This window comes from Anser cygnoides, chromosome 3, assembly GCF_040182565.1.
Source record: "Anser cygnoides isolate HZ-2024a breed goose chromosome 3, Taihu_goose_T2T_genome, whole genome shotgun sequence".
Taxonomy (NCBI): domain Eukaryota; kingdom Metazoa; phylum Chordata; class Aves; order Anseriformes; family Anatidae; genus Anser; species Anser cygnoides.
The window spans coordinates 115,781,819-115,798,012 of NC_089875.1; the positions used below are offsets into that span (position 1 = coordinate 115,781,819).

Here is a 16,194-nt window from a genome sequence, read left to right on the forward strand (position 1 = left end):
TCTGCTTATATCTTTAAAGAGTAAGAAAGGACACGACTCAGAAAACAAATGCTCACTTGAAATGAAAAGTAAATTAATATAGGAACATATGAGTGATTTAATGAATATAGGAACATGAGTGAGGGGAAAAGGTATGAAGGGGAGAACCAACTGGAAGGCATTCTTTTAGTCCAACTGCCTTCTTCACAGAGGAGTGCGGGAGTCAGTGGAAGCTGTCCAAGGCACCTTTGCCTGCTCTGAGATGTGCTAATCTATTTTAATTTTGGGAGGATGGACTTAGATCTACATGCACTCAAAGAATTCTCTCTTTCTTATAGAAGGTGTACCACAGATCCTGGGAATTTGCTGATTATGGGGGAAAACGAGAATATATAAAAGTGGAAATGAGGGTCACACGTTATGAGGAAGGGTACTGAATGGGTATCTGCAAGCTGAACTGTTCACAGGCAGTCTGGTTGCACAGGCACGCTTGTTCACAGATGCTGTTGGAGGCATCTGTCATGTTTCTTTTCTTGGAGACTTATCTCTTTAATTCCCCCAGAAGAGATATTAGCAGATACTAGCTATACTCATCTTTCACATGGTCAACAAGATCACTGGAACTGGTTGCCCAAGCAGATTGTGTAGTCTCAGTCCTTGGAGACATTAAAAACTTGACTGGACATGGCCCTAAGCAACTTGCTTTAGCTGACAGTGGTTCAAGCACTGATAGGTGCAGGTAGAGATGCGGGTAGGAAGAGTGACACAGTACATTGGAGATGTACCTGCTCTTAACACTGTTCTTGTGGAGGGAGTGGCTGTGTGAGAACGGGAGCTGTCCCTGTACTCTTTCATAAACCAACACTAGCCACTGCCTAAAGTTAAACAAATTCATTGATCAGTTGAAGGAAAAAAGGACTAGCGTTGGTGAAATAGTTGGATGTAGTTTCACACCGATAGGCAGCTGAGTACTACAACACTGCTCTCTTACTCCTCAACAGAACAGGGGGAGAAAATACAACGAAAAAAAAGCTTGTAGGTTGAGATAAGGACAGGGAGATCACACACCAATTACTATCATGTGCAAAAAAGACTCAGCATAAAGGAGATTAATGTAATTTATTGTCCACTAATAACAGACTAAAGCAGTGAGAACTAACAGCAAACCAAGTCCGCCTTCCCCCCATCCATCCTCTTCCACCTTCTCCCCCTCAGTGGTGCAGCAGAACGGGCAATGGGGCTGCGGTCAGTCCTTGACGCTTTGTCTCCGCCACTCCTTCACAGTCCCTCTCTGCCCCTGCTCCCCGTGGGGTCCCTCCCACGGGATGCCGTCCTTCCCGAACTGAGCCTGCGGGGGCTGCCCACAGGCAGCAGCTCTTCAACAACTGCTCCCACACGGCTCCGTACCACGGGGTCCATCCCCCAGGAGCAAACTGCTCCAGCACGGGGCCCCCACGGGCGGCAGCTCCCCCCAGACCCCCTGCTCCTGCGTGGGCTCCTCTCCACGGGCTGCAGCTCCGGCCCGGGGCCTGCTCCTGCGGGGGCTCTCCATGGGCCGCAGCCTCCTCCAGGCCACATCCACCTGCTCCACCGGGGGCTCCTCCACGGGCTGCAGCGTGGAGATCTGCTCCGTGTGGGACCCATGGGCTGCAGGGGGACAGCCTGCTCCACCAGGGGCCTCTGCACAGGCCGCAGGGGAACTTGTGCTGCCTGCCTGGAGCACCTCCTGCCCTCCTGTACTGCCCCTGGGATCTGCGAGGGCTGGTTCTCTCACATTTCTCACTCACAGTTGCTGTTGCACAGCAGTTTTTTTCCCTTTTTAAAATCTGCTCTCCCAGAGGTGCACATAGGATTGCTCACGGCTCGGTTCTGGCCAGCGGCAGGGACTTTCGGAGGGACTCCCTTTTGGTCCCTCAGATCTGACAAGGGGCAGCTTCTAGGATCTGCTCACAGAGGCCGCACGCACCTGTAGCCAAATCCTTGCCATGTAAGCCCAATACAAGCAGTTCAGTTCTGAAGTGGCATCTTGGGTACAGTCTCACTAATTTAGCGGTTATAAACTAAGTAGGAGACTTCTATAGGAAACAATCCTGAGCTGAAAGAATTGGGCAAGACTATCTATATTTCCTACAGAATGTCTTTGTTCAGATCCTAATTCTGAGATTTAAATCCTTCAGGAGTTTGTGAGGAAGACAGATTTCTTTTTCCATGTTTTTCCAGCTCTTTGATCTGGGAAATAGGTCAACTATTATGCACTGATTATGTGAACCATGCATGTGTTAATCAGCAAAATTTCCTAATTTTTTTCCACTGCTAGTTCTGTTTAAAAATATAATTTTAGACAAGGCATTCCATCAGTTTGTTAGATGCAAAATCATTTTAGAAACTTTTATCTCTAAGATCTTTCAGAGACTGAGCCAAATGAATTTAGTTTTGAGCTTCCCAATCATGATCATTCAGAAAATTTTCATGGACCATAGATGAAAATGTCATTAAGTCACTTGGTAAATTTATTTACTACAGGTCAATATTTTAGTATTCTTGTACACATCCTGTAATTACAATGGGTCTTGTTCTCTTTGCTGTCTGAGAGAGCCAATTTTTCCATTAGAAACATTTCTAATTGTTTTCCCTCGATTGTTCTAGCTATGTTATAATCATGTCATATATTGACCTTTAAAACGTGTCTAGAAAAGCCTGCAGCTGTTCCCTCCTTGGTTTCTCTCTGTCGAGTTATATTTAAGCCAGTGTCTCTGAAAACAGGCAGTAATAAAAGGGATATTATCCTTAGCAAATATCTTAATCATGGTAAATCTCTGTTGCCCTACAAATGACTGCACGGGGGATTAGAGTTGAGTAAGCCATTTGCTGAATATCACTGCCACCTTTCCTAGGCCATTTAAGCGTGTTTAATTTTTCAGGGTGAAACATGAAACCCACTAATACAAATGTTTGCATTTGGACTGAATTATATCCAGACTGTAACAGTTAGGGCAGGCTTAGGACCAGATTGTGACTGATCTGTAGGAGGCCAGTTCTGCTTGGGAGAGTGAGAGAGAAAAATGCAGATTCATTCCCAGTCCCAGATCTCTTATGTCACTTACGCTGCCTCAATACTTTTCAATATTTATATAAGGCTATTATGGGCTGAAGTACCAGTAAATGTATGGGTGATGCTTAGCTCTCTATTTTCTTTGCATCAATCACAGTCCTTACCATTGCCCAATGCCTGGGAGCCATCAGTGTCTGGATGAAAGACAGCTGGCTTTAGTTCATCCTGGCTAAGACGGAGGTGGCAATGCTATGAAGCAGAAAATGCTTTCAGAGGCTTGTGTCCTCTGTAACATCACTTTCTATCAGTTTGTTTATCCGAATTTCTATCAGGTTGCGCTGAAACACTGAGAGCATCCGTTCTCCAATGATCAAGCTTATGGGAAATTTTGGGGAGTCTGAAATACCACTGTGTACTTCATCCTTTATTTTTTCTTCTTTCATTCTAACTTTTAAGAAAGCTGTGTTTTTCATCAGTGACAGCCCAGGCGACTGCATTCCTAACCTGCCTGGACTCATCCAGAATCAAGCATTCATGACCCTGGTAACCCGCAGCTCCGCTAGGTGTTTCCTAAGGCAGAAGTCAGTGACCACAAGGAGGTGGCATCTCTTTCAGATGGCACAGCCCTCTGACTCCACACTGCAGCGTGCCAGCAGCACATCACCCATAAACTGCACTAGTCCCCAGGGAGTGCATGGTCAGACTCACTGCCCTGGTTCCATATTTTGAGCCATCCTTCAGGCAGCTTCCCTCACCAGCTCTCAACATGATTTCCTGGAGCAGCTCCAAGGGTAAGAACTACAAATGTGAGAGGCAGAGCTTTGGTGCTGGCTGTCAGCAGAGATGTGAATGGCCATGCATCCCAGTGGCTTCTTGGGAAGGTGCAATACTCACTGCATGGAATTCCAGTGAAGTTTACAAATGGCAAGGTCTGACTTTGAACAGTCAACACCATTTAATCAGTATGTTAAAGACCTTATATGGGTCCACAAGACATGTGGTAAAGCAATCAGTTATACTTGATAATTGGGAGAAGTAGCTAATAATAACCAAATCAGAAGAGGAAATTGAGTTACTGCCTTGTAAGAAATAAGACCCTCACAGGGGACCATGGCATGTGCTCTTTAGAGACATCAAAATTGATCTTTTTCTAAAGTTAATCAACTATTTCATATTTCAGCCGCTTCAGCCAGTCACAAGTATTTTCCCTTTCTGTGGCATTGGTTTAACTGTATATAGCTTGTCCTATTGCACTGTTTTATGCCCTTGTTCTTTTAGCTTGAGACCATGTTTTTTAAGTCTATAAAATTCTGTTATACTCTGCTAGGTTCAACACTGTATATCCACGTTAAAGCTCTGGTCCCATTTCCCTCCCAGAAGAAACAAAAGTCCTAGAGATGAAGATAACTCAGTGTATTCATTATATTATTCAGATTTCCTCGTGGTGATAGTGGCTGAAATACCTACACAGATAATATGGGCTGACTGATTCTTTACGTCTGTATGAGGTATCCCCTTTCTGTGCATACTCTGATGTTGAGCTTCTATTGATGTTAAAAAGAGCTCTATTGTTAAAAAGAGCTTCTATTCCTGCCCTGTGTCTGTTCTGCACACTGAACTGGTCATGGATTTGTCACTACAGATATTATTGAGGGATGCATGTTCTTCAAACAGTCATATTCTCTCCATGAGCTAGGTCTTTAGTCTGTCTTCATCTACAGGGAGTAGAGCTGGATGAGAAAGTGTTTTCCCGTACATAAATATTTTGGAGGTTTGAAAGTTTTTCTGCAGTGGGATGAAAACTATTTTTTTTTCAGAGATTTTTGTACAAGGCTGATGAGGGAGAAGGAAGATTGCATACCCAAATAACTAGTGTCTAGGGTTAAGATTGTCACCTGATCTGTGACTGGTTTCTATGCTCTGGTGGATGCTCTGATCACCAGGTAATAGGATATTTTGATGGGGCTGTTTTTTAGCTTGTAGTAGGAATTTCCAAGCTGAGCATAAGGAGTCATTTATTCTCAGACATTTCTTTTAAATCATCATGTGTCTGTTTTGGTATAATATGTCTTTCCTTCATGTAGTTTCTTCTGAAAAAAAATAATCAAATGCAGAAATTAGCCCTGCTGTTAGCAGGAGTTAAACCAGATGGTGTCCTGAGGAGTCTTCCAACCTAAATTCTTCTGTGATTCAACTTTGGTGGAACATTTCTGTCCAGCTCCCATTAGGAAGAAATGGTTCTTGGACTTACAGTTACAATACAGTCAAAAATGTCCCATTATGTCACAGCTGCCATAGTATAAACACTGAAGTATTAAACTGTAATGCAATTATTATCTTGCATTCTCAGTTACTAAGTAGTTTGATACATATGGATTTTGCAGAAATCTTCACACACACATATACGTATATATATATGTTTATATTTAATAGTGGTGATATCAGGCCTAGAGAAACAGTGACATGGAGAGACAAAAGCTGTGTCTATGCTAAATACAGGGCCAGGGGCAGCTACAAGCACTGGATGATGATTACCTACACTGTTTAGTCATTAGCATGCTTTGTGGCCCAGTTTTGACCTGGGACAACCAGCAGCATTTCAGATGAAGATTGATCATGGCAGGGAGGTTGCCAAGGGTCAGGGACCCTTCCCATTAGGTGATTTGGATGCTGCACCTTGCAGTGGGGAGGAATGGAGGAGTTTTTCTGTGTGAATGCAAGGTGAGCTATACTAGCTGGCCTTGGGGCTGGAGAGCAGTCTTTGGCCTGTTGTGGCTACATTTCTAATGGTAAATAATGTAATCAAATGGAAAGACACTACTGAGACTGGGGAGGTTGAAGTTATATTCGTGGCTGTGCCCTGGGTCAGCTGGGGTGACCTTAGACATGCCACATCAGTTTTCTTTGCCTGTTTTTTGCCCACTTGTAGGTGTCTAGCTATTAAGACTCAGCTCTTCAAATCAGTGTTTATCTTCTGTGGTGTGTTGGCAGATGTACGTGGGGAGGACCTATTCTAGGTTGGGACCTCTAGGGGTTCCCATAATACAGATAATAATAGCAAAGAGAAGGGAACGTTGTGATTTCTTGTGAAATAATTGCCTAGTCTCTTTGACAGATGTAAACTGAGTGACTGCTCTGTGTGTACCAGGCTTACGAAAGCAAGAGTGGATTTCGTGGTTTGGATTGTCCATTTCAGGAAGGATTTGGGAGGCAGAATGCAGAATGAACACTTGGCACATGAAGTGCTGATCTGTGGATGAGTAAAGTGCCTAAAGTTGTGCCTTTACCTTCCTGTGCCACAGACTTCTAATATCACCATGGGGAAATCACTCAATTGCCATGCCTCACTTACATGCCTGCAAAATGAAATTATTGGCTATTTACTGGAACTTGCATGGGCTAGATTAAACAACATTCATTAAATGTGCTGTTAATGCCAGAGAGAGAATGCATAATGCAAATGATCACTGCTACTCTAGCAAATGCAGTTGTAAGGCAGCTGATGTGCACCTCTGGACGTATGCACAAAATCACTGCTGCCTCCGACAAGTTCACACCATGGGGAGGTGATAAGGCTCCCTTCATGCTGGGTGCCTGCCTCTGGATCAGCTGAGTAATTAAGTGTTTGTTTCCTTCTAGACGAGTACAAGAGTAAAGTAGCCTGTGAAGACGACAAGCTGCGGCTGAGCTGTAAGAAGAGCATGGTGATAGCCATTTACTCTGCTGTCTTTGGAAGGACGCAAGGAGGCAGCCTGGAGTGCCCATACCAAAACCTAGGGATGCCCATGATTGGTAAGCAGGGGAATGGCTCGACAGAGCACACTGAGCTGGGCAGGGTGGTTTCGTTTACTGCCATCACGTGCTGCTGGCGCAGATCCCAGGCAGGAAAGGCAGGACTGGCACATGCAACCTGCCACTGCGGTGCTCCTGATGTGTGGTACTTTGTTAGCCAGGGGTGAACTTCCTCATGAGCACCAAACTGAGGTTCAGATGGATGCCCTAGCCAAGTAAGCACGCTTCAGATTTTTGGCAGATCTCTGTTGGACTATACACTTGAGTTTCTTGTTCAATTTTCTGCCCTCCTGGTGGTCCGTACCCTCTGTGGAGGTGTGTATTATCAGCAGATGTCACGGACCACCTGTGGCTAAGTCAAGTCTTGACATCACATTTAAACTTTAATAAAAGTTAAATCAAGGGGTGAAAATTCGAAAAGCAAGCTGTTAAGTTGCATCATGTTACGGTTGACTTACAGTGCCTTCAAGTAACTTCTTTACTCCCAGGCTATCGTAGTCTCTCACATTCATATGCTAAAGATTGATAAACTTCAAAACATTCACTAGAACTGTCTGTTCTTGAGCCAACGTGAAATGAGCTTTAGTGTTTCGGGCAGTGTCAGAGAGACCATATGTCCGCAGTGAAAAATCCTGTGGTCAGCATTCCTCACTGTCTTTTTCTGCAGAGGTAAGAGGGGATTAACCCCTTTCCTGAAGGAATTGCCTCTGGAGGGGGAAGGACTTCAGAAGGGGCTGCACAGGGAAGCTTGAGGGGCTGCTATTACCTGTGCTGGTATCTGTTCAGCTGTATCTGGAGATCTTTGGCTTCCCAGCTGCTAATCCTGTGCCCTTAAGGAGTTAAAAGTTATTCACATGGAAGCATGTGAAGTGGCTGCTTGGAAATATGATACGCAGATTATGGGTGTCAATAGGAGACCACAGGTGGAGTCGGGCCAGTTGAGTTATTTGCGCAGTAGGATGAGTGCCTTAGTTGTGTAACTGCAAAAATCTGAGCATTGCAGCGTAGTGGAGTAATTCAGTTTCTTCTGCTCTTTGCCATGGTTCGGTCATGTGTCAGGAGGGTCGTGGTCCTTTAACAAGTTACCTCCCATCTTCTGAGATGACATACGTCTCTGGATGTGCTCCTGTTGTCCCCCAGTTTCCAGAGAGCAGAAGCCGAAGCAGATACGTTTGACAGGTTAACCTAGACATCCTTCTTGTGGTTTTTGGGATGGCCTAAGAGTGTGCACACTGGTGTGACGGTGGTTCTGTTGCTGGATGATAACTTGCCAAGTCAGCGAAACTTGATGGGTTTCTAGTGTACACCTGAGCACACCACCCCTCCTTTGTCCTTGCTGAGCGTGGGGAAAGAGGCACACACTGGTGACAAAATATGAGCATTGGGACCTGCACTTGAATGTCAGCATGGAGCAAAACTTTTAATTTTGAATCAAAGTCACAAAAGGTAATGTTTTCCTCTTCTCTGCCCAAGTGCAAAGTCCTGAAACTCGTACTGGCTGAGAAACTAGAAAATGGGATGGAAGACAGTGTTGCTCAGAGAGCAAAGCTGTGGCTAGGAGAACAAGCAGCTTCAAAGTATGAAGCAGGGCTGCACGGCCACTCTACAAAGTGTGATGTTTGCCCAAGGAAATAAGGTGTTGGGTCCTAAAGTGTAGCATGCAGCCTGCTACTGAGATGTGTACTCATCCCAGCACTGCTACTTCCTCCAGTGTCAGCTCTTAAATGGAAACCAGTGCAGGGTTTTAAGCTGTGGGCTTACTCTAAAAATGATTAGGTTGTCAGAGAGGAGAAACTCTCTGCGTGTTTGGAGTTGCTGCAGTCTCGGGTATCTGTTAAGTCAGCCCAGTGCTGCTGGGGGAGCTGGTGGAGGATGGACAGGTATGCTTTGCCTACATAACTGCAAAGGGATGGGAAATATTTCTGGGACAGTGGCTCGCTGCATGCCCTGCTGGGCTGGGGATGAGAGGTGCAGGGTGTGTGTATGTGTGAGGTAAATCGCTGCGAGTGGGCTGGTGGTCTTTCAGCTCTCCATACACCATTTCTCAATTCCCAGCCGCATCTGAGGGTGTTTGTCCAGGTCTGCTAAGTGTTCAGCAGTAGCTGGCTGATCTCCTCGGGGTGACACTGCCAGTGCTGCAGGCAGTCTCTGCTTATCGTCAGCGTGCCCTACCTTCATCTATCTTTTGGGAGCTGACCCAATGGGACAGAGCTCCAGCGATGCGGGGAGAGGGGAGGTGGCTGTGGTTATCACTCCTCTATTGGCCCCACAGGAGGAACCGGTGTAGGATCCATCTGCAACCCAAATCAGCAAAAAGCACATTCACACCGTGCTTCCCCACGGCGCGCTGCAAGAAATAATAGGCATGCATACATTTGCAGCACCAAAGTGAGGGGGCTGCGCTCCCAGCTGCCACTAGCAGTTGTGGGAGCGGCGTGCAGAGTCCCCCAACCTGCTCCAGAAATCGTGCTCCTGCCACCGGCTTGCCTAGCCCAGCAGGCAACTCTGTTCCTTCAGGAGTAGGTGAAAGCGCCACAGCTCATAAATCAAAGCTTTCCCCAGCAAGAGAACATTTCTCTGCACGTTTCCACAGCCCCGCGATACGGAGAGGGTTGCTCCGTGACAGCCTTTGATCCCAAACATTTGCGAGGAGCTGATCTTACAAACACGGCTGTGACTCAGACTCTGTGGCAGCATCCAGTTCCCGTAAGGCAGAACCCAGCCACGTTCTGCACAGGGAAGATTTATTCTGTTTGAATTTCACGGGACTGATGATTTGTGTCACTCCTGAGCCTTGGCAAAGCGCCTTTCCCTGGGAAGCAGGTCCTGGACAAGTTTGCAGTGTTTAGTTTTATTCAGGCAGCACGAGTTACTGATGAGTGGAGAACTCGTACTTGCCCCAGAGGTGGGGAAGGCTATCTTCCTCTCATGATGAAAAGCAGTTCAGAAAATGTTATTCCATTTTTTTTTTTTTCTGAACAAAATGCACATTTGGGTTGAATTTAGAAATCTGCATCTTCTACAGATGAGACTTAAACTGAGAGATGAGGAGGAGGGTTGGCCTAATAGAGCATTGTATATATTTCTGACTCTTTCACAAGAAAATGGGACAAATCATTCAATTTTTGTTGCTTCTGCCTTGAAAAACAAGATCATGTACCCCTGTAGGAGTGTTGAGGAGATAAAATCCACTTCAAAGTGAGTTCCTTGGATTCTGCAGAGACATGAGGTACGTTGGGTATTTGGCTGGAGTGGTTTGAGGCATTAAGGCATTGCAGCCCTTTAACACCTGCACAACCCAGCCACCCTTGTGCTGCTTTTGAGTAGTGTGGGATCCCCGAGTCAGACATCGCACACCATGCCCTGCCAAACACATGCTTTCTGTCCACGTCTACACGAATGTGCTTAGCATCTGAGAAGGGAAAGTTACTGTGAAGGACTCCATCCTATCCCTGTCATGTTAAAGAGAAAAACTGCCAGGATCTCCTTTTCAGCGGAAACGTGCTGAAACTTGTGTCTCTGACCGTAATGGGAAACCCCTGCAAACAGCTGGACCCCTCCTTGAGTGCCTTGGGAACTCTGAGAAGCTCCTAAAGGAATGTGACCTTGTTTGTAACTCTTTTAATAAACCCTCCACTTTGCTGCCAGCTTGTGCAGAGACAATACGCAGAGCATAGGGAGGTCTCTGGGGAAAGGGTTATTTGCAAGCAACAAGCCATTAATATCCAGCGAGCCCTCTGCCCCTTTATCATGCTGTTTGCAGCTGCCTCTGCCTGCATCTCTGACTTGTTTATACCAAGGGAAGCTGATTTAAAAATGGACTTTTCCTACTTGTATCTGAGTGCAAGGTAATGATCTAATTAGGAAACTAAAGAGGAAGAACTCGGATGTAAAACAATTACCCTTCTTATGATTTAGTGGAGCAATATCCTTCATCATATTCAGTGCACCTGACATGTCCACATGTATTTTTATAGTAACTAGCCCACGAACCACAGGGAATAAGACGGACATGCCCAGCTCACCTCTAACATCAGGATCCAGGTCTCCTTCTCACAGACCCTGTCTTTCTCCATCAGCTGTACAAAGAGCCCACAGCAATCTCACTCTCATCTGGGTAGCAGGAATCTGGGCTTGGTTTCTGACTTGACACAAGATTGCAGGAACTGTAGCTCCAAAGCCCAACTTAAGGTCGTGGTGTGTGGGTTAAACTGAGTAGTCTGCTGAGAAATTAAATGTCTTTGTCACCTAACATGCAGGTTCTCTCCTGTGCCTCCGTAGAGAGAAAATGGATGTGTTTACAAAGCCCTGAGGAAACTCAGATGGAAGTGGCTCTCTCAAACTCACTGGATCTGATAAGGAAAGAGCAGAGAAATGATTTCAGTGAATAAGCCTGTGCTTTAGGTGCTCATTCCCTGGCATTTTTCATTTTAATGCAGTGACAGAAGGTGATTCAACCCAGTTTGTTTTGATTTCCTCCTCTTAAGGCAGATGTATATATGACTTGCACCGGAGCTTTCACAGAACATCATATAAATATTTATTATACCATATAAATAATAGATCCTTCTAGTTTGTTTATCTGTGATCAGATCTAGCCTGTAAGTATGAAATACATACAATAAAAAAATCATTTTAATCCATGGTACATTATATTCTTGCCAACACTAGAGCTAGTTTTAAGAGACTACTGCCCCTCCAGCCATGCATTTTTGTCTCTCTTCCTCTTTACCAAGACATATTCCACCCTATATTTCTGTCAGTACAAGTCCGTGGCTGTGCTCTAAACTAGGTCTTAAGTGAAATACTTAAAAATAAAAGACCTCCAAGCTGTGGAGGTGAGGTGATGAGGAATCGAGACCACTGGCACTGATGGGGCAGGCAGCGGGGGATCGGCATGGCAGAAGACTGGGGTATCTACGGAAATCTATGCTGATCAGGTAATGCCACGTAACTCAGCTATCCTTTAGCAGATCTGGGTGTTTGTGGCTGAAATGCTCTTGGGCTATGGCCTTTCACCATGCAGGAGATGACACGGCTGGAACGCTGGCTTTGTGGGATGAGCAGCACGTGTGGGAGAGAATTGGACTCTGGCTTTCTTTCCTAAGGTGCCCGCCAGGCTCCCAGAGGGTGCCTTCACATAGGTGGGACTCCCTCTATGCATGTTTGATTTATGTTCAGGGCAGAAACTGCTTAATTATGTGTACAGTTGATGATTAAGAACATGTTTTTAGAGGCGAATCTGTTTGTATGTAAAAAAACCCACAAGTACCCAAATTTGAAGGCTAAATAAATATCAGTTGCTGTTTAATTCACATATAATACCCAATTAAATCTAAAATGAAATAAAAATCCCATTTAGAATGCAAAGTTAAAGTGAGACAAAGCCTGCTTTCAGAAACTTATTTTTCATTTTTTAGATAGTTTGAGTGTTTCACTTCTTGTTTCAAAACACCAGGAGGTAATTAAAATCACTTTACAACTGTTTCTAAAAAACTCAAACTATTGTTGGATTCCATAGTCATAAAAATTATTTATATGGAGTTGTTTTTTATTTGCACACAATTACTGTTTAAAAATAAAATAAAAAGAAAAAAAAGCCATTCGAATTTGCTTCTGGGCAAGATCCTTCTCAAAGCCAAAGTTCAACTGGGTTTTAAAAAAATGTTTACAGTGGAGTATATGACCCCATGCAATGATTGTAAATAACAATTCTGAAAGTTGTAATTTAAATAGCACTAGCAGGCTCTGTGTTGATATTCATATGATATTTGGGGAATTAAAGTGGGTGTTTCTAACACCTTCAGGATGATAAACTTACTTAGTAACCAATCTTACAAAAGACGTCTGTTGCCCTAGCATTAGCTAAAAGCAAATTCAGAATATACTCCTAAAAATAAAAGGGAAGAACTTCGGAGATACAAATCTGTAACATTTCGATGTATTTCCATGGAGTTACTCTGCATGAAAACCAGTGTAACTTGTTCAGAACTGATGAAGTTCCTTTTACAATAATTCAGATGTCAGTCAAGAATATGACAAAATTACCATGATGGTGAATGCTGAGCCTGAGAAACAAAGGTAATGTGAAACCTGTGAGGCTGCAGGCATGCCGTGCTTTATTTTAGGAAGCAAGGGCAAGAAATGACTTGCAGATTGTGTCAGCTGGGTAGTCTTTTAAAAAAGATGGGCCAGTCCCACAGCTTCCGAAGTTTAGATCTTGCTTCAGCATAGATGTAGGCACTTTTTGAAGTGTGCCCATGTGCAGGAAAATTGTTGGGCAGTAGTGAATAGGAAGGACAGAAAAACTGAGGGTCTTCACAGAGCAGTAGCTGCACTGTATACACTGACCCTATCTTCTACTGGCTGAAGCAGGAGCTGTTAGCTTCTTTGCTTTGTATCTTGAATGCCTTATGGCCCACAATCAACCGTTTTCTGCTGCAAATTAAATAATAAAATTTTACTGTCGTTGCCAGACCCAAATTTCTTTGTTCTCTGAGACTTCTTGGAGCCAAGTTTGTTGCTGTCCTCAGATTCTCACTGTAACTCCCAAACCTGCAAAACGTTATTAATTTGCTCAACTTCACACACTCCGCGTCAGTCTCTGCAAAACTGGAGCCTCACATGTTTTATATGAGTGCTGGTTCCAGCTACAAAGGTGATAAGATGATTTGAGATCACTTTAATAAACCAAATGCTTCTAAATGTAATAACGGCATCTGTAATTAAGCCTGCAATGGATCTTTCAGTTGCAGTCTTTAGATGTAATTAAAGTTCTTTTTTTTAAAAGATAATTTCTCTTTTCTGGCCTATTGCTCAAGTTTCCAAAGTTTTATGAAGTGTGTGGTGAGTAATTTTTCTCTCTCTTTGATTAAAATGTATTTTTTATTGTAAAAATGGCCTTGTTAGCACATCCTTCTAAGGTTTGGATGTAGATCTTTTTAGCCAGCTGTTTTCAGTGACATTGTGCAAGACAGATATTATATCCAGCTGCACCAATGTGCATTTCCCTACTACTATTTGTAATAACGATGATGACAATGTATATCAGAAACCCAGCTCAATGTGCTACCAAAGTACCAAATACCACAGGAACAGAAACGAAATAAAAAGTCCCTGAAACTTATAGAAGCTCACAGAAGAGGAGATGTCAGGCTAGGCTTGATGCTGTTGAGGAGGTAGACTCTTCTTGGCCTCGGTGTGGACCATGAGATGCTGGAGCATCTCTCTGACTCTGTTCTGTACCACATCAGATGGTGCTCAGACGTCCCTGGGCAGCAGGAACCTGGGAAGCCAGAGCTAATATGTGGGCCAAAACCCCTGTGTTACTTCCCCAGCAATCCTGTCCACAAACCCTCTTCCACATTCCAGTGCCCTATCCAGCAAAAATGATCTTGAGCCCCTGCTTACAGCTCAGAAATGCTTTTAACCATCTCTTCCAACAAATTGTTCTCTTTTATTTCCTACTTGAAGAGGGTTTTCTTGCATTTGGAACAGATTTACTGTCCATGTTTTTTGAAATCTATTGTTCTGGCTTCCAAAACAACAGCCTCTTCATCATTTTGAATCTCCACTTCCTGAGCTTTCCTCTTTAGACATCTACTTCTGCTTCTTTTTTCCTTAAGGGCAGTCTTTTGTTTCTACTGGTCTTCACATTGGTTGGTCTTAAGGTCTCGTATCTGTGGCTTGGTTTTCTCCTTGTTTTCCCACATTCCCTTTGTTTCTAAATCTAACTCACTTCTTGTGTCCTTTATAGAGGAATGTATGCCTCTATACAGAGAAATTCAGTTTATCTTTGTTGCCCCCATCTGAAACTGTGCCAACAGTGCCTCACTGATACAAATCAGCCACCCGGGCTGCTTATTGTAGAGGGAAATGGGACAAAGCCCATCTTTATTTACCATTTTTCTGCACTGGGTTTAAAAAGAACATCAAACTTAATGGGCATGGGCTAAGCTGAAAATGCCTGGGAGTTGATATACAGCACGTTGTGCGGGCTGGCTCATCAGTACTCCATGAAGACGACCAACTGAATGAGGCAGTTCTGAGTTGTTCCTTGGTTTTCCAGGAAGGAGTCTAGGCAGCAGCCTCACCTGCAACACTGGAGTTACTTTCCTCCTACTTACATCCTTCTTTCCCATCTGCTGAAGTTTGTTTTCTCTTTTGGCAGATAAGTGTGTAACCACAGTGCTGATTCAGACCTCTGTCAGTATTTTTTTGCAGGAATCAGATTTCTCTCTTTAGTTATTTGACCTCCACGTCTTCCATCTTTCATTCTGTCCTCCCTGCTTCAGAGCTCTCAGCAAGTAACTTTTCCTGTTTTATCCTTTAGCAAGAAATCTTACTGCATGTTTCAGAGAGAAATCACGTCCTTTGCCTGGGAGGCATTTCCTCCTAGAGCTGTCACTTGCTTGTGAATGACTTCCCTCAAGGGAATATATGCCTTAGCTCATTCCTTTCACCTGCTCCTCAAAAGGCAGTGAGGACAGCTAGGGTTCTGCTGACCATTTTAATTCCAGCTGTAGGTCTGCTCCTGAGGCAGCCAAAGCATCACTGAGCCCGTGTGCGCTTCAGAATTCGTCTCTTGATCAGGCACCACTAGTCATGTTCCAGTTCCTCATCACTTCGCATGCACTCCTGGAAATAGTATCTTGGGCTGTGATTCTCTTTCTGAAGCCTTCATTTATAGCTAGTCATTTGGTCCTGATACTTCAAGATCTTATACTGTGTTTTGTTTATTGAAAAAGTAGAATGAGTGCTCCAATTTTTGTGCTAAATTCACCGACTCAGGGAATGCTTCCTCTGACAAGTGGGTAGAGGTTTCTTCTCAGGCTCAATTCTTCTTTTTTTCAAGTGCACACACGTGATTCTTATGTGAAGTGAGGGCATAAAGGGCCAATATGCAATCAGGGCTATCAAGATCACTGACATAAAGCTGATATGATGCTCAGGTGAAAGAGTAATTATTGCAGCAAGCAGCGAGAGATTGAAAATGTTGTGCTAGCCCATGATCCTCAGGTCTGTGAAGAATTATTTACTCTTTATTCTGCCAGAAGGGTCAATGGAGGCGTGTTCCATTCCCTGCTGCCTTTCTAGGCCCTTGGGCAGCCTGTGGGAAAAACCCACTGCCTTACAGCCTTACAGCATGCTAATTTATTAGCACATTCAGGTGTACACGGTCCTGCTTGCTCTGGAAAGCTTGCTTCATCAGCTCAGGAGCCTGCCTTTGCAGGCTGCACATGGATGTAGCTGATCAGTCTGATCATGAGATTAACAAATGCACAGATGTTCTTGGGCAGCTGGCACGTGCCCAGCTTCGGTGCACAATTAGTCACACGTCTCAAAAAAGGTGTCTACATCTGGGGATCCAT

The 16,194-nt window shown here is 44.2% G+C and overlaps 1 protein-coding gene across 8 annotated transcripts in view; it reads left to right on the forward strand.

The window, feature by feature from the left end:
- EVA1A (eva-1 homolog A, regulator of programmed cell death) overlaps positions 1–16,194 on the forward strand; it is a 201,607-nt gene that overhangs the window by 76,657 nt on the left and 108,756 nt on the right. For all 8 annotated transcript variants that reach the window (XM_013194549.3, XM_048065714.2, XM_066995032.1 and 5 more), the window contains one exon: positions 6,671–6,823. In XM_013194549.3, the coding sequence (XP_013050003.1) occupies positions 6,671–6,823 (153 nt within the window). The remainder of the gene's footprint in view (positions 1–6,670; positions 6,824–16,194) is intronic.